This window comes from Theropithecus gelada, chromosome 2 (genome assembly GCF_003255815.1).
Source record: "Theropithecus gelada isolate Dixy chromosome 2, Tgel_1.0, whole genome shotgun sequence".
NCBI classification, from domain to species: domain Eukaryota; kingdom Metazoa; phylum Chordata; class Mammalia; order Primates; family Cercopithecidae; genus Theropithecus; species Theropithecus gelada.
In genome coordinates, this window is record NC_037669.1 from 140412568 (window position 1) to 140439696 (window position 27129).

The 27129-nt window shown below is 36.0% G+C and overlaps 1 protein-coding gene across 1 annotated transcript; it reads right to left on the reverse strand.

Annotated features, from left to right (window-relative positions):
• Positions 1-554: 554 nt before the first annotated feature.
• AADACL2 (arylacetamide deacetylase like 2) lies at positions 555-27129 on the reverse strand. Its single transcript, XM_025375902.1, has 5 exons — positions 26872-27129; positions 17927-18149; positions 14887-14956; positions 13357-13528; positions 555-1337 (listed from the first exon to the last, which is right to left on the reverse strand). The coding sequence occupies exons 1-5, from the start codon at positions 27007-27009 to the stop codon at positions 735-737; spliced, it is 1206 nt and encodes a 401-aa protein (XP_025231687.1). The 5' UTR covers positions 27010-27129; the 3' UTR covers positions 555-734.

Consider the following 27129-nt stretch of genomic DNA (forward strand, 5'->3'; position numbering starts at 1 on the left):
AGGGAGATTAGACACAGGCAGAGAAGAAGGTAATGTGAAGATGAAGCAGAAAGAGATTGGAAGATGCTGGCCTTCAAGATTTAAAGTGATCTAACAGTAGTCAAAGAATACTGGCAGCCACCTGAGGTTAAAAGAGGCAAAGAGCACCTTCTAGAGAGTCTCCAAGAAAGGTGTGTCTCTTGCCTATGACTTGGTTTGGACCTAATTTCATAGTTTAGGACCGCAGAACTGTAAAAGAATAAATGTCTGTTGTTTTAAGCAACTGAATTTGTAGTAATTTGCTACAATAGTCACAAGAAACTAATATAGGGTCCATAGAATTTATTTAGTCCAGTGGTTTCCATACATTTTTAGCAGCAAGTTTGTTCCATTCTTTTTTCTCTTCCCACTCACTACAACAATTTCTGTGCCTATCTGGAAACTATCTTTCCTAATGTGCCAATAACCACTCTTATTTCTCAACTTTAATAAGCACTGGTTCTTATTAGGACCAACATAATTATAATAAATTATAAGTAAGGAGAAAATAGGCCAGATTACATACATTTTACATATTCAGGGTCTGCAAGTCAGAAAATTTAATAACTGTTCAAGGACACACATTAACTGCTATAAATGATTCAAATATAGATTTAGACAACTCAAATGACATTGTTCTTTGCCCCCAAACTACAAAATATCACAAATTACAATCCACCATGTAAGGGCTACACATATACATCATCATCATATATTTATAAATTCTTATCCAGCCAACTTACATACATATCTCTTATCCTAAGACCTAGGCGTAAATAAAATGGTGAAGTCATGTATGATAAAGCTCCATGAATTCCATCCTCAATATGGTCGTGAACAACTTGGACTCCAACATTTCGAAGTCTTGTAACATACATAAGTCCATCGTCTCTTAAGACATCATGTTGACAAGTAAGAATATAGGTTAGTGGCAAATTCTGCAACTGAGAATCATTGGCCAACAAGGGTAATGCTCTGCTGTCTGTAAGTCCTGGCAGTGAATAACTAAGTCCTCCAAGAATTGGTTCAGTATACACATAGTCTTTTCTATACTTCTCAGGAAGAAGAACACTCCAGTTAACAAACTTAAACAGATGTCTTGACTCCAGAGGCATGTGTTGGTTTCTTCTCATTGCCCGGGGAAGTGCTTCATCCTTGGTGAAATATAAGCTCACGAGTTTTATGGCTACATCCCTGGTCAAAACTATACCATGCTCATTTTCTCGGTGAGATGGCAAATAAGAATCTGTTATCTGTAGGCCAGGGTAAAGTAAGACTTGCATCTTGATTTTATGTTTTATTTCAGCATCATTCTGCACCTGAAAATATATGGTAATATTCTGTAATACAAAATTTTCCAAAATAGCAGGAGAATAAAATTTAATCTTAATTATCTAGCAATCATGAGATAAACAAATCTACATAAATTGATGTGATATATCATAATTATTTTTACAGTATTTAAAATATATTTCCATGGCATGAAAAAAAATTCAAACCAATTTAAAATTAAAATTTTAAAAATATTGATTTTGTGTGTGAGGAAAAAAGGAGAAAGAATAAGAGAAGAGGGGGAAGAGACAGAGAATGTACAAGGCAAGAGAGATATGCAGGATATTTTGGTCAAAAATCACAAATGAAAATGATCCAATTCCAAAGATATTTCTAGAGGAAATTGACAGTACAAATAAGTTTGTAAAAATCCTTCTTAAATAAAGTAGCCAGAGTGAGTTGAAGAAATAAATTTAGCTATTAAATCATATTATTTCATTATAGAATCTAAAAAAAGTCTTCAAAATTTTTAGAATATGCTCTTTGGCAACAAGGTAGACATTACCAACATCATACCATAATTTTTAAGAAACATTATCCCAGTGCAAAAGCACATGGACCAAGGTGAAGAAAAATAAAAAGCCAATCAACAGGTATTTTATGAGAATGATGCAGTGTTGGAGAAACAAAGGAAGAAAATTATGACAAAAATTGATGTGCATAAGTTTGATACGCAAGGAAAAAATGTGAAGTACTTAATAAGGAGTGCCTTTTCTTTTCCAAAGAGAAAGGCATTTGAGACCTCACCTATGACCCTGCAGACTGCAAGAGAACACCTTGAATTAATCTCCCAGGAGTTATTGCTTGGCTAGAGGCTGGCATCTGGACAAATGAAAATACCTGCTGCTGCTCCAAGTGAAAAGCTCAGGACCACAGAAGGTACCTCTAAATCAACCATTCACTACAGTGATTAGCTGAACAGAAAGGAAAAACTAAATTGAAGTCCAAGAGGTACCTCAGAAAGGGAAATGGTATCCTACCATCTCCACAACGTACTTCCAAGATGCTAGAGGTTTAAGCTCCACAACGTACTTTCAAGATGCTAGAGGTTTAAGCTCCACAACGTATTTCAAGATGCTAGAGGTTTAAGCTCCACAACGTACTTCCAAGATGCTAGAGGTTTAATGAGTGTAGAATGAAAATGAACCAAAATAAAGTTAACTTACAGAAACCTTCCTAGATCCCAAATCTCTCTGCAGTGCCCTTAGGTAGATAACTTACTAATCAAAGATGGCTATCAATAGCCCACCCTCAGTCATCCTACTCTCCATCTTGCTAATCTAGGAAAAAAAACAAACAAACAGAGAACACATAAACAGGGACAGGTCAAAAAGTGTCCATCAATACCCTTGCCTGACCCTACCTTTCCTTTCTGGAATGCCATATGGAATAAATCACTTCAACAAATGTGTCAGTATTTCCCATTTCTATGTTCCCCATTATTTCATTTGTTACTTTGCCATTCAAGGCATTTTTCCTCTCTAATATTCTTCAAAACCCATGCTAAAGTCAGTTCTCTTCAAGATATTGGAAAAGCACCTGAGTCAGATTCTCTGAGGTTGGCAATTTTGCCATAGTGTTAACAACTATGTTATTTATCTGGTGTGTTTCAGATATTTTCTACACATTTTATATATACTCATAAGCATATATGTGTGATTATGCATGTGAATACTTGATCAAAGGAAACGCTTCTTTTTTAAATTCCCAAATCTCTATTACCTCTTTAAGACCAATTGTCATTTTTCCTTTATTATACAAAAATGTACATGATTAATCTTTCTACTTGGTTTTGAATTTCACAAACACTGACATGATACCTGAGTTGTCATTGTACCCCTTACTGGACATAAAATAATAAAGTCATTAATATCATACGGGAAAATCATTGAAAAATGAATATTTTAATAATATGGAAACCATAATATTATAAACCATAATATCTGATTTATAATTCTTTTAACAGGACACTATATCTGGAGCCAGGAATAATAAGATCCGAGAAACAGTAACAAGTATAAGACAAGTAGGTCCCAAAAGTAACGCTGAATGATTGACCTATCTATAGCTTAGTTCTTTGCTCCTAGACCTATATGGTCCCGAAGACAACGAGCTAAGCAAAGTTCAAAAGTATGCATAAACATTAATACTAAACCAAAACAAGCCTAGAATGGAGCATTCTATAAAATGGAAATGAAGGAATGGATATATATTTCTGATTTTGTGGGTAACTAATATGTACTTGAGTGCAAAAAAATATGTGACATTCCTCTCAGGATGTTATTACTTTGTAAAGAACAAGAATGAAAAAGTAAAAGATCAAAAAAGTTGAGAGAACATATCTAGCTCATGGCAATGTCCTTAGAGTTTAGACACTGGTAACTGATTGCTGCTGTGTGCCTCATACCTGAGACTTTGTGCCCTTGAAGGTTAATTGTCACATTACCAATCTGCAGCTGAGGGGGCCCTTGCAGATCTGAGAAATGAGATATCATCAATGCTGGCTTCTGCAGAATACTGAGCCTGGCAGTCAGGCAGGAGGGGAAGGCATGCAGAGGGGGCTGCTACAGGAAGTATGCCAACCTGGGCATGTAGCATCTTGTGTCCCCATACCCATCAGAACCTACATCTTTTTGTAGAACAGGAAGCACAAGATTGATACCAGCCACTCAAACTGTAAACCATGCCATAGCTAACAGTGTGACCTCAATTATCCTGGATTAAGAAAATAACAGGTGGCCAACCCTAAACTCTGCCCATAACAAGGGGAAAAGTCCTTGGGACCTGAGTGAGGTCTGGGGCTAATCTGTGGGAATCTTTTCTGGACACTCCCCTTTGATTTGAATGCCTTTCCACTCATTGAACAATTTATTTATGAACCCTATAATAAGAATGAATAGGAAACATTTACCAAATACTAGCAACATGTTGCAATATTATGCTAGAACTCACAGGAGATACAAAAAAATTATGAAACCTATACTTTTCTAAGTTATACTTTCCAAAATGCTTTCATATTGTTGCAAGATTTTATCCTTATAACCTCTGCTTATCCTTTCCAGGAAGTCTTCGTCCACTAACCTTACCTTGTTGTTTATATATCAGTTCTTTCTTTTTTTTGTAGAGATGGGGTTTCGCCCTGTTGCTCCTAATGACTAATGAAGCCAATCATCTTCTCTTATGGCAATGTCCTTAGAGTTTAGACACTGGTAACTGTATTTCAAATTTCTATTTACAGTTTTATCATATTTCCAATATAATAAAGACCTTTGGACGTCTAAGTAACTCATAGACTGTGGAAGAGTTTAAGTAAAGTCCATCTTTATTCTTAATCTTTTTCAACAATGAACATTATTTTCATGAAAACACAATGGATACTACGTATTTGAACTTTCCTTTATAATTAAACATGATTAATCCTAAAGTTATGGTATTTACAGTAAAATTGTCTCATATAAATTATTTGCTCTGTCCCTCCTTTATTAAGTCACCAAGTATGAATCTCTAATTGGTTCAAGTTATAGGTTGTGTTTTTCAAGTTCTAGGCCATGCCACTGTTATGATTGTCATCAAGAAAGTAATTTATTTATACCATGAAGACTGGTCTCCTAAGTCTATACTTTTGAGAGCAAAATTTGGGACCCAGTTCATGAAAATCTGCTATGCCATGCTAAAATGCTTGGAATAAACATGTTGACCAGCACCATTTTCACTCCTACATCACTGTTTTCATTCACAAACAACCCTCCTGGACAGCATGAATTGGGAGTGGTGGCTGAAAGGAAGTTGGTAACAAAGTCAGAGAAGGGATGATCCATGACTTCATGTCCTGTGTCATTCTATGACTAAACTGCTTCAAAGCCCATTCGAAGCAGTAATCTGCCATGGACACCTGTGCTTGACCTAAAGTCAACTCCAGAGAGTCTGAGGCATTACTGAATCCTCTCCCATTTCCCAAGTGCCCTGTGACCATTCAAAGGACATGGCACTTTCCTAGAGAATGATAGTTTCCACTGCCAGAGGAACATATTGCAGCCCTTGCACTTTGCCCCTTATCATCTACTATGCTTCTCAATCCGGTTACTGGTTCACAAGATACCCTACCATCTAGCTCCCTGATTTGAGTGTGTGTTATTCAAATTCCTGCATGCCCACGCCAACTTATCCATGGCCTGTTAACCATGTAAGGATGGATTTACACAAAATGATAACTTGTTATTTGAGGAGTTCCTACATTGCTATTGATAAGTATTGCTCACCAAACTTAACATATCTGTCATTTTCAACCCAGAGCATTCAACTTCATAGCAACTGTGACTGCTATCCCCACTAATTTTCCTTTCTATCAACTACCCCTAACAACCCCAAACCTGATTCCACCAATACACAACCAGCCAATGAGTACCTTGATAAACTATGAACCACCATGAAGAAATTCCAATATGGGAGGATTTTTTTGGCCTCATCCAAGCATGCATGTTCCAACCATGCTGGAAACTGCAAAACTCCCACAGGGGCTAGACAGAGTCCAGGATAATCAGCCTGCTCTCCTCCTTGCAGGTTAATCCTGTCCTTTCCTGATACTTATTCTTCCCCTAAAATCCCACTTCCCACTTTGTGTCCTAAAAGTATGACAGTAAAACAGATTATATCACTCAGAAGTGCAGGACTCATGGTGATACCACTTCCAGGTGCAAGTAACAGAAGACAGATGTTTCTGCTTCTGATGGATTTCAGGCGACCTGTATAACACTGAATGATGGGATTACACAGAGGTAAACAAACAAAACAAAATAATAGAAACTAACATACATATTATCTATGTATGGGACATCATCCCATGTCCAAGAATGCTGTATGTCAGTCATATTTTTCTAAAAATCATCACCATTGATTATAATTTCTGATTAACATTTGCTATTAAACTGTTTTTAAAGAATTATTTTTATATTTTTAAAGAAGTGTCACATATGTAATATCATATATAGCCATAGAAATATTGGATGCCATAGAAATATTATTATAAATAAGATGATAAGGCTTTATTACCACCTTATGAAAGAAGATACGAATTAGAAGCAAAAGTATATTTAGAAAGACCAAAGCTATAAACCTAAATAAGTAGAGGTATTGTATATCATAGCTTCCTCTTTAAATTACCTACACTGAAATACTTATTTTTTAGAATATCTAAGAGAGTAGGACTTACTAATTACTTCAAAATATCAAATAAATTCCCATTATTTTATGAAAGTAAAAAGAATATCTCTGATCCTAAATAAGAATGCAATTGAAAAATGACAGGATAGTATATGTGTCCTAATCCATGAGAAAATCCTTTTATAATGTGAATGGAAACAAATGAGTCATTTTTTATATATCTCTCAGTGGTGATTATTGATACCGAATTTTTAAAACCATAATCTATAACATGTTGTCGATCACAGGATCATGAGACATTGGAGAAAATGAGCTCTATAATCATTTCAAAGTAAAAGTTGATGCTTATGACCCAAAATAAAAACAGTACAGGGAATAAAGTTTTTCAATAAAAATTTAATTCATGTAGAAAGTTTAGCAGTCCATGAAGAACAAATAACTTAAAGCATAATCATAAAAGTAAATAGGAAAGGATAAAGAAAATCACCTTTTCAAATGCTCATGAAGTACACTGAGTTCTTCTGCAGTCTGTTCATCTGCCTGCTGCACTATGTTCCCTCTGAACAGATAAATCAGAACATCTAAATAGACACTATGTTCTTATATAATTAATTAAGAAATAGAATGGCGTTCTCTTAGAACGCACTCATTAGACATAAAACTCATGTTCTATTAGAATTCACTCATTCCTTCCCTCTGAAGGGTATAATCTATTCATGAAGGATCCACCCTCCTGCCCCAAACGCCTCTCACTAGGCTCAGTCTTTCAACACTGCCACATTGGGGATCAGATTTCAACATGAGCTTTGACTGGGAAAGACCAATAGAATAGATATTATGTATGTTTAAGAAATAGAAATAGAATAATTTAAGAAATAGAGTGATTTTTATTCACTTTTGTGCTGTCCTACAGATTTTACTGAGAATCACATCTCTGTTTGGTGCCTGTGTTACTAAGTATTGTCCTGCTGAAAAGTTATAAGGTAGGGAATCACATTTTCATGAATCTGTATGGCTACATTCAACTGTTATTTCTTTTTTCTTTCTTTCTTTTCTTTTTTGTTGTTTAGAGGCATGGTCTTGCCCTCTCACCCATGTTGGAGTGCAGTGATGTGATCCTAGTTCACTGCAAACCTCGAACTCCTGGGCCCAAGCAATCCTCCTGCCTCAGCCTATTGAGTGGCTGGGACTACAGGAGTGTACCACTACCCCTGGCTATTTTTATTTTTATGCCTAGACTGGTCTTGAGCTCCTGGCCTCAACTAATCCTCCCCACTGGGCTTCCCAAAGTGCTGGGACTATAGGAATGAGCCAATACACCAAGCCCAATTGTTGTTTCAGTTATGCTTGCTACACTTGCAAAGCCAAGTGAATGTTACAAATGTGCAAGAAGAAATTAGAGGTGTGGTAAGATGTTGGTTAATCACGATTGGGTAATTGTTGGAGCTTTCAGAATCTCTACATTCCCCAAACCGGTTTCAGATGAAATTTTAGACCAGACTGCTATACAATTTTACATAGTAATTAGTATAATAATCTCTAAGCAGGGCATTCTCCAATTTTTACCCTCGATCACACTCCTCATTTCACTCCAGCAAGATCTTTTAAATAAATGACATTATTTCAAGTAAATAGCAAACAAGTTCATGCTGGAAGAGTCCTCAGGAATCAACATGTCTAATGGTTTGCAAATTTTCTTCTTGGCAATGAAGCCCTCTTTTATTTTTCTCCTAAGAACATTTACTTAGAGCTCTAAACATGAAGGGCAACTAAAGTGGAACAGGTTGGGTTGAAAGGAGGCCCAGGCATAGAACCAAAGGTGAGGCTTTGTTATCACGGCCATTTTGGTTTCACAATAGGATTTTGTGTGTATGATGTCATAGATTAATATATACATATAGGCATATGTATATGTATATGTATGTATATGTATGTATGTGCATATGTACTTATATATGTATGTATAACATATATTTCAAGTGTATATGTATGTAAAATATGTATGTATATAAACTTCTTCCTGTGCTTTATTCCTGAATTTTATAATACTTAAGAGGAAAGAAATTTTAAAAAATAAATAGAGAGGCACCTAGAGTAACGTTTTGGTTCAAGTTTTTATAACTAAAGTCATATTTTAAAAAGTACAGAGCAGTGTTTCTCAAAAAGAAGTCTGAAGAAGACCAGTTTCATCATTGTTTTAAAATAGAAACGTAAGAGAATGAAGAATAAAAATTACATGAACATCTCAACGGATGCATAAAATGGCTTGACAAAATGCAATATCTTTTCATAATACAAAATCTCAACTAATTATGTATAGAGGAAAGTACCTCAACATAATAAATAAAGGCCATATAGACAAGCTCACAGCTAACATCATAGTCAGTGGTGAAAAGCTGAAAGCTTTTCCTCTGAGATCAGGAACAAGACAAAGATACCCGTTCTCACCGTATCTATTTAACAAAATACTAGAAGACCTAGTCAGAACTATTAAAAAACAAAAACACAAACAAACAAAAACATAAATAAAAAGCATCCAAATGAGAAAGAAGTAAAAATGTCTGGGCCGGGTGCGGTGGCTCACGCCTGTAATTCCAGCACTTTGGGAGGCTGATGCGGGCGGATCACGAGGTCAGGAGATCGAGACCATCCTGGCTGACACTGTGAAATGCCATCTCTACTAAAAATACAAAAATTAGCTAGGCATGATGGCGGATGCCTGTAGTCCCAGCTACTCGGGAGGCTGAGGCAGGAGAATGGCATGAACCCAGAAGGCAGAGCGTGCAGTGAGTGGAGATCATGCCACTGCACTCCAGCCTGGGCAACAGAGCGAGACTCTGTCTCAAAAAAAAAAAAAAAAAAAAAAAAGTGTGTTTGCAGATTACATGATATCAGATACAGAAAACCCTAAGACTATCAAAAACCTGTTAGTACAAGTAAATAAATTCAATAAAGTCGCAGGATACGAATTCAACATTCAAAAATCACTTGCATTTCTGTATACTAATAACAAACTATCTTAAAAAGAAATTTTAAAAATCCCATTTCAACAGCAACAAAAATAAGTACATAAATAAAACACTAGGAATAAATTTAACCAAAGAGGTAGAAAGATCTATACACAGTAAGCTATAAAATATTAAAGAAAGAAATTGAAGAAGACACAAGTAAATGAAAAGATTAACCATGTTTCTGGGTCCAAATAATTAATATTGTTAAAATGTCTATACTACACAAAGCAATGTACAGATTCAATGCAATTCCAACCAAAATTTCAATGGTATTTTTTACAGAAATAGAAAATTCATATAGAACCACAAAAGACTGAATAGTCAATATAATCTTGAGTAAAAAGAACAAACCTGGAGGCATGACAATCCCTGATTTCAAAATAAACTGTAAAGCTACAATAATCAAAACAGTATGGTACTGGCATAAAAACAAACATATAGACCAATGGAACAGGATAAAGAGCTAGGAAATAAATTGTTGTCTTAGTTCAGTTAGTGCTGCTGCAACAGAATGCCTGAGACTGGGTAATTTATTTTAAAAAAACTGTCTCACAATTCTAGTGGCTGAAAGTTTCAAGATTGGGTATCTGCATCTGATAATGGCCTCTGGTTGCTTTAATCCATGGCTGAAAGAGAATCAGGAATCTGCATGTGCAAAGAAATCACATGGCAAGAAAGGAAGCAAGAGAGAGAAACCAAGGAAGCCAAATTCTTTTTAATAATCTGCTGTCTCACAAATTAATTCATTCCCTGGAGAGCAAGAATTCACTCATTCCTTCCCTCTGAAGAGTATTAATCTATTCATGAAGGATCCCCCCTCCTGCCCCAAACACCTCTCACTGGGCTCAGTCTTTCAACACTGTCACACTGGGGATCAAATTTCAACATGAGCTTTGACTGGGAAAGACCAAGCTATAGCAATGGTCAATTGATCTTTGATAAAGGTGCCAAGAACACACAAGAGGAAAAGACAGTCTTTTCAATAAAAAATGTTGAGAATTCTATATATCCACATGCAGAAGAATGAAAGTGGACATTCATTTCATTTCATATACAAATATCATCTAGAAATGATGAATCAAAGGTTTAACACTTAATATAAAACTGTATAGCTACTGAAAGAAAGCTTAGAGAAAATGTCTTAATATTGGTCTAAGCAATAATTTGGGAGGTATGACTCCAAAAGTACAGGCAACAAAAGCAAAAATAGATATATAGGATTGCCTCAAACTAAAAAGCTTCTGCACTAAAAAAGAAACAATCAAGAGAGTGAAGAGACACTCTACAAAATAGAAGAAAATATTTCAAACTATAGGTTCAATAAGGGGTTAATATTCAAAATGTATAAAGAACTCAACTAAATGGCAAGAAAACAAATAATCCAATTTAAAAATTGGAAATAGAACTGAGTAGATATTTCTCAAGAGAGGATGTACAAGTGGTCAACAGGTATACAAAAAAGTGTTCGACGTCACCAATTATCCAGGAAATGCAAATTAAAACCCTAATGACATATCAGTTAATGCCTGTTAGAATGGCTACTATCAAAAAAGGGAAAAAATAATAAGCATTGGTAAATGTATAGAGAAAAGGGACCCCTTGTACATTGTTGTTGGAAATGTCCATTAGTGTATCCGTCATGGAAAACAGTACCAGATGATTCAGCAACACCACTTCTAGCTATATATCCAAAGGAAACAAAGTCAATAACATGAAGAGATATCTGTACTCGCATATTCATTGCAGCAGTATTCACAGTAGCCAAGATATGGAATCAAACTGTTTGTCAGTCGGATAAATGGATAAAGAAAATTTGGTGTGTGTGTGTATATGTAGATAGACACACACAAACACACACAATGGAATATTATTAAGCCTTCAGAAAGAAGAAAATCCTATCATTGGTGACAACATTGATGAACCTGGAGGTCCTTACACTGAATGAAATAAGTCAGGTGAAGACAGACAAATACTGCATAATCTTGCTTATATGTAGAACCTGAGAAAGTTAAACCCCTAGAAGTGGATAGTAGGTGGTGGTCATGAGGAGCTGGGGATATAGATGAAAGGGGATGGAGATGGGGAAATCGGGGAGATGTTGGTGAAAGATTACAAAGTTTCAGTTATGCAGGATGAATAAGTTCTGGAGAGCTAACATTAAGTGCGGTGACTATAGTTAATAATACTGCGTACTGAAAATTTGCTAAGACAGATCTGAAACATGCTCACTATACAGAAAAAATAAATGGTAACTATGTTAGGTAACGAGTATGTTACTTAGCTTGTGTTAATTGTTTCAAAATGCATACATATATCAAAACATCATGTTGTACATCTTAAATACATATGATTTTTCGTTTTCAATTGTACCACAATACAACCTTACAAAAGAGAAAAAAAAAAAAAAAAAAACAGAAAATAAGAGAGTTGGAATTCTTCCCAAATTATTTAATGAGGCTAGTGTAATTTTTCTCTCAAAACCTGACAAAGACAGGAGGCAGAGGTTGCAGTGAGCTGAGATCGAGCCACTGCACTCCAACTTGGATGACAGACCAAAACTCCATCTCGGGAAAAAAAAAAAAACCTGACAAAAAGTGTTAAAAAATGAAGACTAATTTGAAAAGTACAAAACATTTAATGAACTAGAGCAAACAGAAAGCAGCAATGTATAAAAATTTTAATTCATCATGACCAAGTAAGGCTCATGCCTAGAATGTAAGCATAATTTAACATTTAACGTTTAAAAGTCAATTGGCATAATTTACCACACCAAAAGAATAAATAAGAAAAGTTACATGATCATCTCAATAGCTGCATTAAAATCATTTGACTAATTCAACACCCATTTATGCAAAAACTATCAGCAAACTAGGAGTAGAAATAACTTCCTCAATCTGACAAAAGCTAACTAGTAACTTCAGGTAATACTATATTTATTGATGAAATATTGAAAAATTTCATCCGAAAATACAAAGCAAGACAGTTATATTAAATATTTTACTAAAGGCCCCAGACAGTGCACTAATAAAAGAAAAATTAAAAGGAGTAAGTACTGGGAAGCAAGAACTAAAACTGTCTCTAGTCATTGAAAATATAATTGTATAGAAAATCCTAGGAAACGAAAACAAAAGCAAAAACAAAAACAAAACAAAGAACACTAGAGTTATAAGTGAGTTATTGAGGATATGATGGGAAAAGGCCAATATCAAAATCGATTGTATTTCTACATAGCATAGAAATAAGTTCCAAATTCCTAATTCCAATATGTTCCAAATAAACATTCAGAAAATACTATTTTTAACAAAATGTTAAAAAAAATCCCAGGGTAAAATTTGGGAAAAGATTTCCATGATTTCTACACTGAAAATAGCAAAATGTTGCTAAGAAACTGAAGGGGATCTAATAAAAGTATGAGACATGCCATGTACATTAATTGGAAAACTTGATATTATTGAGATGTCAGTCCTCCCCAAAGTTATAGACTCAATGCAATCCTAATAAAAAATCAGTTAGTCTTTCTTTTTAAAAATTGGTAAGATAATCTAATATTTTAATGAGAAAGATATGGAATACTAAAAACATTTTTTTTTAAAGAAGAACAAAGTTGAAGTCAGTGTAGTATTGGCAGTAGGATAGACATGTATATCAATGGAACAAAAGAATCCAGAAATAGTTACACTAAAGTTAAATAAACGTTTACTCAAGTGCCACTGTAATTCAATGGGAAAGAATGGTCTTTTCAACAAATGGTACTGGAAGAACTGAATTATCTATAGAAAAAAAAAAAAATGAGCCTCAACTTCTACCTCGTATCATAAAAACAAATATAATGTACCTGTTGAGTGACCGCTGTTGCTAAATTGCCCCCAGAACTGTCTCCTGAAATGCAGATTCGGGTGGGATCCACTCCATATTTTGTGAGAATTTTTTCCAGAAGAAAAAATTTGACTGCAGCAAGGCCATCTTCAAACTGAGCAGGAAAGTGGTGTTGAGGAGCTAGCCTATAACTTTATAGAAACAATAATAAAGCATTTACAGTTGTATCTGTCCATTTAATTCTCAAATACCAAATAGATGCAATTTTACGCCAGCCTTTCTTGTTCAGTGTTCTAAAAATCAAGCCTAAGTTTCTACTAACTCTTGATTAAAATGAAAATTATTTTAATAAAGTATAAGGTCTTCAATCTTGTACCTAAAGTCCATGGATGGCATTATTTGTGAGGAGTCAGGGGAGTTTTATGAACTTCCTCAGAATTGTAAGCAAAATTTTTAGTCCAAGTGTGTTTTAGAATGGAGATGGTCTATGGCTTCCGTCATATTCTCAATATAACTTGTAATCCAAACACTTTCTTATAACCCTTATTTAAAAAGCACAATGGATTGCAGATCTGAGAGCATATTGTAGGCAGTGTCGTAGTTTATCAAGGTCATTTAGGTAAAAGTTTTACAAGCTGACGGTGCATATACTTCATCATGGATAATACCCAGTAGTTATTACTAGATACAAATTTTGAAATATAAATAAAATTTAAATATGCCAGAGAGCTTGCTTATTTCTGGTAAATCCATTTGTAAGTCAAATTATCACACAATTCTTTTCATGGGCACAAATAGATTTTTTCCCCAGTATAAGTAGACTGGTAAAACAGGAAAATACCTCTAGCAGCCTATTCGTACAGCTTTTCCTTTTTGATCTTCAGAATGCTAAAGCGTGTATATTTCTATAGCCAATAGGAAGTGCTGGTAATAGGGTTCTTAGAATTTTATTATAAGCTATCTAGAAAACTCTAAGTAATTTGTAGCTTAGACATAGATGTGTACCAAAAAGATGTTGGTATCTTTATTTAAAATACAGTGGATTTATACTTTTTAGACAAAGAATGACACAAATTGTAGGGATTTGATAGAATGTATAAGCCGAGCACAAACTTATATTATTATATCAAAACAGATATAAAGTAGTATTTAGATTACTTCAAAAGCGATGAAATGAAACTTTTCTTGCCTGCTCAAATACAATCCAATATCCCAAATGTGTAATAGCTAATATACTTCCTTCTGTCCAGCTATGTTACTTGGGACACTACTAGAGCCTTATAGGACCTGAGTCTTACATATCTAGAGCAAGTGTTTCCAAAACTGCTTACCCTGGTGTATCATTCAGATATTCTGACAATCACAGAAAAATAATGGGACACTGAAACTCTTTGAGGAGTGGTCTATGATGCAAAAGGTGACAAGTAAAATATATTAATTTAAAAAATTATATTTGAAGCATAGCTGACTTGATGTGGGAATCAAACCTCTACATGGTAAAGGCAAAAATCATAGTAGCCACAAAAAAAAAAAAAAAAAATTCTCTTACTCCACACCTACAACGACAGCATCAAGTGTGTTTGCAGTCCATCTATTCAGGAAGTCAAAAGCCCTCTGTTCTGAAATGAAGAAATAAACATCAAAGTATTTCCTGTAATTAGAAAGCAGTAGAAACAGTTACAGATATGAATGTGAAAATAACTGTGGTTTGTGAATATCACATAGGAGCTTTTATTTCCACCCTCTATTTCCAAGCAGATGGACCTGCATCCACATGGCACACTCTCCCATTCCTAGTCTTTTCAGCCACTCTCTCCAGGGAGAAAAGGATGACTTTACCGATTATTCTGGGGAGGATAAACTAGAGTAGGTTCAGCCTATTGTAATTTCGTCTTGACATCTGCTGTCTGTACACAATGACCCTTCCCAGGACCCTTTGTATCCTGGTGCATTTTACTTCATCTGAAATAATGGTAATGTTTTGACTTGCATTTATGTGAACTCTAAGTTTTTAATTAGTTCAGAAGTCAGAGGAAAAAGAAAGTAATAGTATGTATTAAATCTCTAAACATGGTTTTTCAAAACTTCTGTCTTCTCTGAAGATGCCACATAATAAAATAGCCCAATAACATTGGCATTAAGACAGAGTCTAAGGAATAATAACCAGATATGAGAGAGCCTCTGGCAGGTCAGTGTGAAGACTTGATATACATATGAGTTTTGACATGCTTGACGTATAAGCCATTGACTTTCCCCAGACACATAACACACACATACACACACACACACACACACCCCTTTCCCCAGGTCCCCACATATCCTATTTACCAGGGCCCTGGCCTATCACATTGGCAAATTCTGTGACATCTGCTGCTGCTTTATTTACCACAAGATCCTAGAAATCCAGAGAATTCTAGAGTTGTGATCAAATTCCAGACTTTTCTGGACCTTCTCTTGCACATTAACAAAACTGCAAAGTAAAAACTAACCACTGGGTATATATATAACCTGGAACACAGGAAAGTAAGTCACCTAGTCTTTTAAATAGACAAAAATAACGTTTTCTTAAAGATTAAGTTAATTTTCAAGAAAAAGCCATGCATAGATAAAGACCAATATGTACAAGACCTAAGAACTCTCTGAACTTCACCGTGTTAACAAAAGACCATATTTTCTATTTTTTTTTTTTTTTTGAAATCTGCAGATTAGGGAGACATAGCCTTCCATGGAAAACAAAAGTGTGCTCCAGAGACCAAAAAGAGGGTCTGTGGCTTAAATATGGAGAATCAGCTGGCACCCCTCAATCAGAATCAGATCTATATATGTAAATAAAGGATTCAAACTTATTCAAATAGTTCAAAACAGCTGATTCCTGATGGGGTGGTTTCCAAGCCCCAAACTGAAAGTCTGTTAGATACCCCTTTCAAGCAAACGGTGGGAGGAGTTTTCTAGTCAAAGTGTTTCAGCTTGGAAACATCTTAGCTCTGAGGCACAAACAGAATGTTTGGATCTGCCTTCTCTGGGAACAAAGGGATGTGTGACCACCCTTTTCTCACTCATTATGGACACTGAGTTCTTAGTATCATAATTTGGGTATCTTTATCAGCCACAGGGAGTCCATTTCATCCAGAGAACTTGTGGTCTTATTTCCAGTTTCATTTCATAACCAACATTTTCCTGTATTTCTTAGTTCTCAAAGCAACTTTGATATGTTTTAGAGAAGAAAAAAGAGGAAGCCTGGGGGAAAAGAAAGAAAATTAAAATTTGCAAATACTAGAAAATAGTTATAATGTCTTTTTTCTTGGTGAAAAAATAGAAAGTATCTAAGTCTTTTCCAGTTTATTCATATATGTTTGGGAGATCTGAAAACAAATAATGTGTAAATATAAAACCAAAATATTGAAAAAAGACATCTAGAATTTAGCTAAGCGGAATGCTGGAATGTCATATCCTGAATAATAATTCTCACAGTTTTAGAAATTATTGATCATGTCATTGCCTATTGTCTTTACATTGTAAAGTAATGTAAAGTAATTACAATTACTTTATAAAAGTAATGAAAAATTTATTTATAAAAAATAAAAGTAATTACAATTACTTTACATTGTCAGTAAAAAGAGATATAAACCTCATAATCAGGAATACTTTTTAGTATTTTTCAAAGTGATATTTTCCCATCGGTGGCCATTTCTTTTATGCTTACTCAAGTCCTAGGTAACATGTATATGAACACTTGGATATTTCATAGACCTCAAAAAACTTCCGTGGAATGAATGCATTTCTTTGGAGAGAAATGAGGCAAACTTGGTATTTATCTTATCGAGAAAGCAGGTTATTCTGACCATTTTAATGCATGATATAAATTAAATTATAGATGAAATCTAATTTATTGAAAACATAAAGAAGGTAAAAAAATTCATAAAAGAAAAGAGTTAGAACATTCTGGATAATAATCCCTCTAGAGATCATCAGATGTCCCTCTCATTCACTCTGTGTGTACTTATTTTCTTCACAAAAACATTTATTGGATAATCACTGTATGAAAAATGCCTAAAAAGACAAGTAGGGAACTTAGACTTTATGGGAAGAGCTTACTATCACATAGTACTATTTTGTGCTTTCTTTTTAAAGTCAATACTAATGACTGCATTCTAAGTCTTACTACTGTTTATATTATGTTATCAATAACTGCACACTTGATCTTGTAGCAACCAATAGCAAATGCTTTTGACTGTTAATTAAAACATCTGCATCCCCTCAATGTTTCTGCTCCAAATTCAGATCCCAAGAAAAAAAGTTTTAGTAATTGACTTTATATCCTATTTTCATTTGATATATATTCATTCAATATGAAAGCTAAGGATAATAAAAAACAAAACAAAACAAAAACTGAATTTAAAATCCCCTTTGCCAAACATATGTCTATGTCTCTTTATTAGATATCTAACATTTATATCTATACTTATCCATATCCAGACAAATATATATATAGATGTATATATCAGTATAAGTGTGTATATTTATATAAAATAGTTCTTATATCAAAAACGTAGAGCTAGCTACATTTTTTCCTTACACAGTGAACTTACTGGAACTTCCAAAACAAAAACCACCACCATGAAAATATATTACAGCTCGCCTTCGGGTTTCTGACTTTCTTTTTGGCAAGTACAATCGTACTGGAATATCAACAAATGTTGTATCAGTCACCGTGATGTATTCATCTGAAAGTGGTTGGGTATAATCCAGCCTGAATATCATGGATATAAACTCTTCATATCTCATAATACCCATATTTTCAAAACACATAGCCTGTAAGAACAAAACAAACAAAATTAAATATTTAGATATGTAAATAACACCAAATATATATAAAAAGAATGTTAAAAAGGAAGAAAAAATAAGCAAAGTAAACAAAAAGAAATAGACTATTTATAAATATTATTTCCAAATAATACTGTAAAGATCTTATTGCATAATCTTCTTGCCCTTGAAAATCTCAAATATCTGGCAAGCTGGCCGAATAGGAACAGCCGCGGTCTGCAGCTCCCAGTGAGAGCAATGCAGTAGGCAGGTGATTTCTGCATTTCCAACTGAGGCACCCAGTTCATCTCATTGGGATTGGTTAGGCAGTGGGTGTAGCCCACAGAGGGCAAGCAGAAGCAGGGTGGGGCACTGCTTCACCCAGGAAGTGCAAGGAGCCAGGGGACCTCCTTCCCCCAGCCAAGGGAAGCCATTGAAGGACTGTGCCACCCAGCTGAGATACTATGCTTTTCCATGGTTTTTGCAATCTTCAGATCAGGAGATTCTCTCGTGTGCCTACAACACCAAGGCCCTGGGTTTTAAGCAAAAATTGGGTGGCAGTTTGGGCAGACATGGAGCTAGCTGCAGGAGTTTCTTCTGTACCCCAGTGGTGCTTGGAGCTCCAGTGAGACAGAACTGTTCACTCCCCTGGAAAGGAGGCTGAAGCGAGAGAGCCAAGAGGTCTCGATCAGAGGGTTCCACTCCCATGGAGCCCAGCAAGCTAAGATCCACTGGCTTGAAATCCTCACTGCCAGCACAGCAGTCTGAAGTCAACCTGGGATGATCTAACTTGGTGTGGGGAGAAGGGTCTAGCATTACTGAAGCTTGAGTAGGTGGTTTTCCCCTGACCCTGCTAAGGAGGCTGGGAGGTTTGGACTGGGTGGAATTCAGCACCACATAGCAAAGTGTCTGTGGCCAGACTGCCTCTCTAGGTTCCTCCTCACTTGGCAGGGCATATCTGAAGGAAAGGCAGCAACCCTGGTCAGAGGCTTACAGATAAAACTCCCATCTTCCTGAGACAGAGCACCTGGGGGAAGGGGACGCTGTGGGCACAGCTTCAGCAGACTTAAACTTTCCCGCCTGCTGACTCTGAAGAGAGTAGCTGATCCTGAGAAGGAGGAGTCTCCCAACACAGTGCTTGATCTCTGCTAAGGGACAGACTGTCTCCTCAAATGCGTCCTTGACCCCTGTGCCTCCTGACAGGGAGACATCTCCCAGCAAGGGTCAACAGACACCTCATACAGGAGAGCTCTGGCTGGCATCAGGATGGTGCCCCTCTGGGATGAAGCTTCCAGAGGAAGGAGCAAGCAGCAATCTTTGCTGTTCTGTAGCCTCCACTGGTGATACCCAGGCAAACAGGGTCTGGAGTGGACCTCCAGCAAACTGCAGCAGACCTGCAGAAGAGGAGCCTAACTGTTAGAAGAAAAACTGACAAACAAAAAGCAACAACATCAACATCAACAAAAAGGACCCCCACACAAAAAACCCATCCAGAGGTCATCAGCCTCAAAGATCAAAGGTAGATAAGTCCATGAAAATGAGGAAAAACCAGCCCAGAAATGCTGAAAATTCCAAAGACCAGAATGACTCTTTTCCAGATGGTCGTAACTCCTCTCCAGCAAGGGCACAAACGTGGATGGAGAATGAGATTGACGAATTGACAGAAGTAGCATTCGGAAGGTGGGCAATAACAAGCTCCTCTGAGCTAAAGGAGCATGTTCTACCCCAGTGCAAGAAAACTAAGAACGTTGATAAAAGGTTATGGGAACTGCTAACTAGAATAACCAGTTTAGAGAAGAACATAAATGACCAGATGGAGCTGAAAAACACAGCACAAGAACTTTGTGAGGCATATACAAGTATCAATAGCTGAATCAATTGAGTGGAAGAAAGGAGATCAGAGACTGAAGATCAACTTAATGAAATAAAGTGTGGAGACAAGAGTAGGGGGGAAAAAAAAGAATGAAAAGGAACAAACAAAGCCTCCAAGAATGTGGAACAATGTGAAAAGACCAAACTTACGTTAGATTGTTGCACCTGAAAGTGACAAGGAGAATGGAATCAAGTTGGAAAACACACCTCAGGATATTATCCAGGAAAACTTCCCCAGTATAGCAAGACAGGCCAATATTCAAATTCAGGATATACAGAGAACACTGTTAAGATACTCCTTGAGAAGAGCAACTCCATGACACATAATCGTCAGATCCTCTAAGATTAAAACAGAGGAAAAATGTTAAGAGCAGCCAGAGAGAAAGATCAGGTTATCTACAAAGGGAGGCCCATCAGACTAACAGTGGATCTCTCTGCAGAAACTCTACAGGCCACAAGAGAGTGGGGACAAATATTCAATATTCTTAAAGAAAAGAATTTTCAACCCAGAATTTCATATCCAGTCAAACTAAGTTTAATAAGCAAAGGAGAAATAAAATCTTTACCAGACATGCAAATGCTGAGGGATTTTGTTGCCACCAGGCCTCCCTTACAAAAGGAAATATGGAGGAAATATGGAAAGGAAAGAAATATGGAAAGAAAATAAATATGGAAAAGAAAAAGTGGTACCAGCCACTGAAAAAGCACACCAAAATATAAAGACCAATGACACTCTGAAGAAACTGCATTGACTAATGTGCAAAATAACCAGCTAGCATCAGGATGACAGGATCAAATTCACACATAACAATGTTTACCTTAAATGTAAATGAGTTAATGCCCCTATTAAAAGACACAGGCTAGCAAATTGGATAAGGAGTCAAGACTCATTAGTGTGCTGTATTCAGGAGACCCATCTCACATTGAAAGACACACATAGGCTCAAAATAAAGGGATGAAGGAAGATTTACCAAGCAAATGGAAAGAAGAAAAAAAAAAAAAGCAAGTGTTGCAAACCTAGTCTCTGATAAAACAGACTTTATACCAACAAAGATCAAAGAAGACAAAGAAGGACATTACATAATGGTAAAGGTACCAAGGCAACAAGAAGAGCTAACTACCCTAAATATATCTGCATCCAATATAGGAGCACCAGGTTTCATAAAACAAATTATTAGAGACCTTCAAAGAGACTTAGACTCCCACACAATAGTAGTGGGAGATCTTAACATCCCACTGTCAATATTAGACAGATCAATGAGACAGAAAATTAACAAGGATACTCAGGACTTGCACTCAGTTCTGGACCAAGTGGACCTAATAGTCATCTACAGAACTCTCCACCCCAAATCAACAGAACATATATTCTTCTCAGCAGCACATAGCACTTTTTCTAACATCGACCACATAGTTGGAAGTAAAACACTCCTCAGCAAATGCAAAAGAATGAAAATCATAAAAAACAGTCTCTTGGACCACAGCACAATCAAATTAGAACTCAGGATTAGGAAACTCACTCAAAATCGCAGAACTACATGAAAGTTGAACAACCTGCTCCTGAATGACTACTGGGTAAATAACTAAATTAAGGCAGAAATAACAAAGTTCTTTGAAACCAGTGAGAATGAAGAGACAATGTACCAGAACCTCTGGGATGCAACTAAAGCAGTGTTAAGAGGGAAATTTATACCACTAAATGGCCACATCAGAAAGCTATTGGTCTGAAATAGACACCCAAACATCGCAATTAAAAGAACTTGAGAAGCAAGAGCAAACAAATCCAATTTTTGAAAAGATTAACAAACTAGATAGACCACTGGCTAGACTAATAAAGAAGAAAAGGGAGAAGAATCAAATTGACACAATAAAAAATGATAAAGGGTATATCACCACTGATCCCACAGAAATACGAGCAAGCATCAGAGAATACTATAAACACCTCTATGCAAATAAACTAGAAATTATAGAAGAAATGGATAAATTCCTGGACACATACACCCTCCCAAGACTAAACCAGGATGACATCAAATCCCTGAATGGATCAATAACAAGTTCTGAAATTGAAGCAGTAATTAATAGCCTACCAACAACAACAAAAAAAAGCCCAGGACCAGACATATTCACAGCCAAATTCTACCAGAGGTACAAAGAAGAGCTGGTACCGTACCTTCTGAAATTATTCCAAGCAATAGAAAAACATGACTCCTCCCTAACTAATTTTATGAGGCTGGCTTCATCCTGATACAAAAAACTGGCAGAGACACACACACAAAAATTTCAGGCCAATATCCCTGATGAACATAAATGCGAAAATACACCATAAAATATGGGCAAACCAAATCCAGTAGCACATCAAAAAGCTTATCCACCACGATCAAGTAGGCTTCATCCCTGAGATGCAAGACTGCTTCAACCTATGCAAATCAATAAACATAATGCATCACATAAACAGAACCAATGACAAAAAACTCAATAGATGTAGCAAAGACTTTCTATAAAATTCAACATCCTTTCATGCTAAAAACTTTCAATAAACTAGGTATTGATGGAACATATCTCAAAACAATAAGAGCCATTTCTGACAAACCCATAGCCAATATCATACTGAATGGGCAAAAGCGGGAACCATTCTCTTTGAAAACTGGCAAAAGATAAGGATATGCTCTCTCACCACTCCTATTCAACACAATATTGGAAGCTCTGGCCAGGGCAATAAAGAAATAAAGTGTATGCCGATAGTAAGAGAGGAAGTCAAATTGTCTGTTTGCAGATGACATGGTTGTATATTTAGAAAATCGCATCGTCTCAGCCCTAAAACTCCTTAAGCTGATAAACAATTTCAGCAAAGCAATATGCAAAATCAATCAATGTGCAAAAATCACAAGCATTCCTATACACCAGTAATAGACAAGCAGAGAGCCAAATCATGAGTCAACTTCCATTCACAATTGCTACAAAGAGAATAAAATACCTAGGAATACAACTTACATGAATTATGAAGAACCTCTTCAAGGAGAACTACAAACCTCTGCTCAAGGAAATAAGAGAGGACACAAACAAATGGGAAAACAAATTCCCTGCTCATAGATAAGAAGAATCAATATCATGGAAATGGCCATATTGCCCAAAGTAACTTATAGATTCAATGCTATTCCATTAAGCTACCATCGACTTTCTTTGCAGAATTATAAAATACTACTTTAAATTTTATGTGGAACCAAAAAAGAACCTGTATAGACAAGACAATTCTAAGCAAAAAGAACAAAACAGGAGGCATCATACTACCTGACTTCAAAGTATACTACAAGCCTACAGTAACCAAAACAGCATGGTACTGGTACCAAAACAGACATATAGACTAATGGAACAAAACAGAGCCCTCAGAAATAACACCACACATCTACAACCATCTGATCTTGGACAAACCTGACAAAAACAAGCAATGGGAAAAGGACTCTCTATTTAAAAAATGGTGCTGGGAGAACTGGCTAGCCATATTAGAAAGCTTATACTGGACCCCTTCCTTATACCTTATACAAAAATTAACTCAAGATGGATTAAAGACTTTAATGTAAGACCTAAAACCATAAAATCCCTAGAAGAAAACTTAGGCAATACCATTCAGGACATAGGCATGGGCAAAGATTTCATGACTAAATCACCAAAAGCAGCTGCAACAAAAGCCAAAATTGACAAATGGGATCTAATCAAACTAAAGAGCTTCTGCACAGAAGAAGAAACTATCATCTGAGTGAACAGGCAACCTACAGAATGGGAGAACATTTTTGCAATCTACCCATCTGACAAAGGTCTAAACGCCAGAATCTATGAGGAACTTAAACAAATTTGTAAGAATAAAACAAACCATCAAATAGTGGGCAAAGGATATGAACAGACACTTCTCAAAAGAACAAATTTATGCAGCCAACAAACACAAAAAAGAGCTCATCATCACTGGTCATTAGAGAAATACAAATCAAAACCACAATGAGATATCATCTCACACCAGTTAGAACAGTGATCATTAAAAAGTCAGGAGACAATAGAAGCTGGCGTGGATGCAGAGAAATAGGAACACTTTTACTCTGTTGGTGGGAGTGTAAATTAGTTCAACCACTGTGAAATACAGTGTGACGATTCCTCAGTGATCTTTAATCCGAAATATCATTTGACCCAGCAATCCCATTACTGGCAATATACCAAAAGGATTATGAATATATCTACTGTAAAGACCCATGGACACTTAATGTTTATTGCACCACTATTCACAATAACAAAGACTTGGAACCAACCCAAATGCCCATCAATGATAGAATAGATAAAGCAAATGTGGCACATATACACCATGAAATACTATGCAACCATAAAAAGGAATGAGTTCATGTCCATTGTAGGGACACAGATGGAGCTGGAAGCCATCATTCTCAGCAAACTAACACAGGAACAGAAAACCAAACATCGCATGTTCTCACTCATAAGTGGGAGTTGAACAATGAGAACACATGGGCACAGGGAGGGGAACATCATGCACCAGGGCCTGTAGGGAGGTGGGGGGAAAGGGGAGTGAGAGCATTAGGACAAATACTTAAGGTATGCAGGGCTTAAAACCTAGATGACAAGTTGATACGTGCAGCAAACCACGATGGCACGTGTATACCTAGGTAACAAACCTGCACGTTCTGCACATGTATCCCAGAACTTGAAGTGAAAGACAAAAAAAAAAAAAAAAAGATAAATCCTTGTGTATAAAAAGAAGAAAATCTCAAATATTTAGTATTTTAGGCTGAGAGCTGTCCTATTCAAAATCCATTAATTTACTAGTAGTTTTTTTATGCTGCTGTAATTATTTTTGATTTGTAATTTTTTTTCAGGGGAAAAAAACCCATTTTGTAGGCATGCTGTCATGTTTTCTTTCTTCATTGTTCATTTTATTTAATTCAAAGTTTTAAATATGGTCATATGACCACACTAGTAATAATCCAAATTTTTTGGCTTTCAATGCCAAAAAGATTAGTGCACTTTTCTCACACTTAAATTCCATATTTGAGGTCCTTGAAAAAAGTTGCCTTTGGTTTTTCTGACCAGCTTTTCCAGGACTTTTGTGTTATGTCACTGGACAGTTTACTCATAAAAAAATCTTAAAAATTACATGGTTGATAACACAGTAAACAATATTAATTATTATAATTATTCCAAGGAAATTAAGGTATTTACAGGGCAATTGAGAACATCTAGCCACTATACTTTATTTTCTTAATTTTAATTTAATTTTTTTTTTTTTTTTTTTTTTTTTATGAGATGGGATCTTGCTCTGTCATCCAGGCTGGAGTGCAGTGGCATGACCTAGGCTCACTGCAACCTCCGCCTCCTGGATCAAGTGATTCTCCTGCCTCTGCCTCCCCAGTAGCTGGGATTACAGGCGTGCGCCACCAGAGCTGGCTAATTTTTATATGTTTAGTACAGATGGGGTTTCCCCATGTTGGCCAGGCTGGTCTTGAACTCCTAGCCTCAGGTGATCCACCTGCCTTAGCCTCCCAAAGTACTGAAATTACAATCGTGAGCCATCGTGCTAACCCCTATACTTTAGTGACCAGGAAGTATGCAAAAACTCTAAGTTGTAGCCAGTAAATGTCAAAGCCAAGTTTGCATCCATTTAAACCAGTATGTTATGCTACTGCTTACTAGCTGATTGACACTAAGAAAATTACTTTCTGTAGCTCAATTTCCTTGTCTATATGAGAGTAATAATAATAAATCCTTCAGTGGGCTATAGTGGAGTTTAAACAAGTTAATGGTCTGCGATACAAATGAGATAATCAAGGAAGGGAAGATAGCATTTTCTCTGTGGAACTGACACTTGCTCACCCACATGTGCTTACTCAGGAAGTAAGAGTATTGGAGAAAAGTTATGGAGAAGGTAAGCCTCTAGAAGTGATTACAAGGGAAAATATTAGCAGATATCAGAAGGAGGTGACTGTGGTTTCACAAAACAAATGTATTGTTTGCTGTACAAAGCATCAAAAGACAGCCTCTCCTTCTTAGACCATGGATTGCTCGCTTTTTTCTGATCATCTTCTGCTATTGCCTTCTCCTTTGAGCCTCTTATTGTTACCCTTTCTGGAAGCTATCTGGCTTGGCAGAAAGTGTATGGGTTTCAAAATGAGACAGTTTAGAGTTCAAATTATGGAGTTGTTACTTTTTACCTGCAGGTGCTCTTCTCAATCTCTTCCCCCACCCCATAACTAGATAAAAATAATTGCAGGATATTGGGAAATCAATGGAAGTACATATTGTACAAAGTCTACACAATTTAAGAACTCAAAAATATTAGTTTCTAATCCTATCTCTTCCTTTTAAAGGAACTATTTTTGCATGAATTTATAATTAATTCTGCACATGCCCAGTCAGATAATCCCTGAAAACCAGCAATTTAGAATTGAAGATGGACAATTAAAGCCATTAAATAGTAAGAGCCTTAAATTAATATCAATGAGTTACAAATATCAATAACGTATATCTGAACAGCTAAAAGATAATTATGGGACTAGGTTGTTCCTGAAAGTTCAAATTTAAGTCAAATTCTCAAACAAACCTCAAAGCCATTTATTTTATACATGTCACAATAAATTTATTGTATACATGTCACATTTAGACATAAAGTCTTAGAAGTGAGAATTCTGTCTCATTGTTTCGCACAGATGTAGGAAGTTTTATTTACTTAATATTATTTAATTAATTTACTCAAGCAATGGTTCTTTCAAAATGGTGATATTAATACTATTAATAAAAGAGTTCATAAGCATCCATTTTTCATCAATAAGTCATCCCAATATCGAACAGAAAAAAATGTTAACCTTACCGTAAATGTACAAGTTTTAGCGATGGCATCCAAGGCCATTATTTTCCAGCTTTCTTCAATGTTGTCTGGCATGGGTGTGTAAAAATGAGAGACAAAAATAACACAGAGCAGCCCCAAACAGAGAGCTTTTAGCATCATAATATCCCTTTTTCCAGCTTCTTCACAGTACTGAGATTAAAATTTTTCATAAACACTGAATAGTAACCAGGAGAGCAAATGTAGACTTGGGAACTCTCTCAGGTAATGTGATCGCCTTAA

Coding starts and splice junctions, on each gene's coding strand:
- AADACL2 (XM_025375902.1), bottom strand. CDS start 27,009: ATGATGCTAAAAGCTCTCTGTTTGGGGCTGCTCTGTGTTATTTTTGTC. Junction 18,150..26,871: donor CTAAAACTTGTACATTTACG/GTAAGGTTAACA, acceptor TTGTTCTTACAG/GCTATGTGTTTTGAAAATAT. Junction 13,529..14,886: donor GCTGTCGTTGTAGGTGTGGA/GTAAGAGAATTT, acceptor GTTTCTATAAAG/TTATAGGCTAGCTCCTCAAC.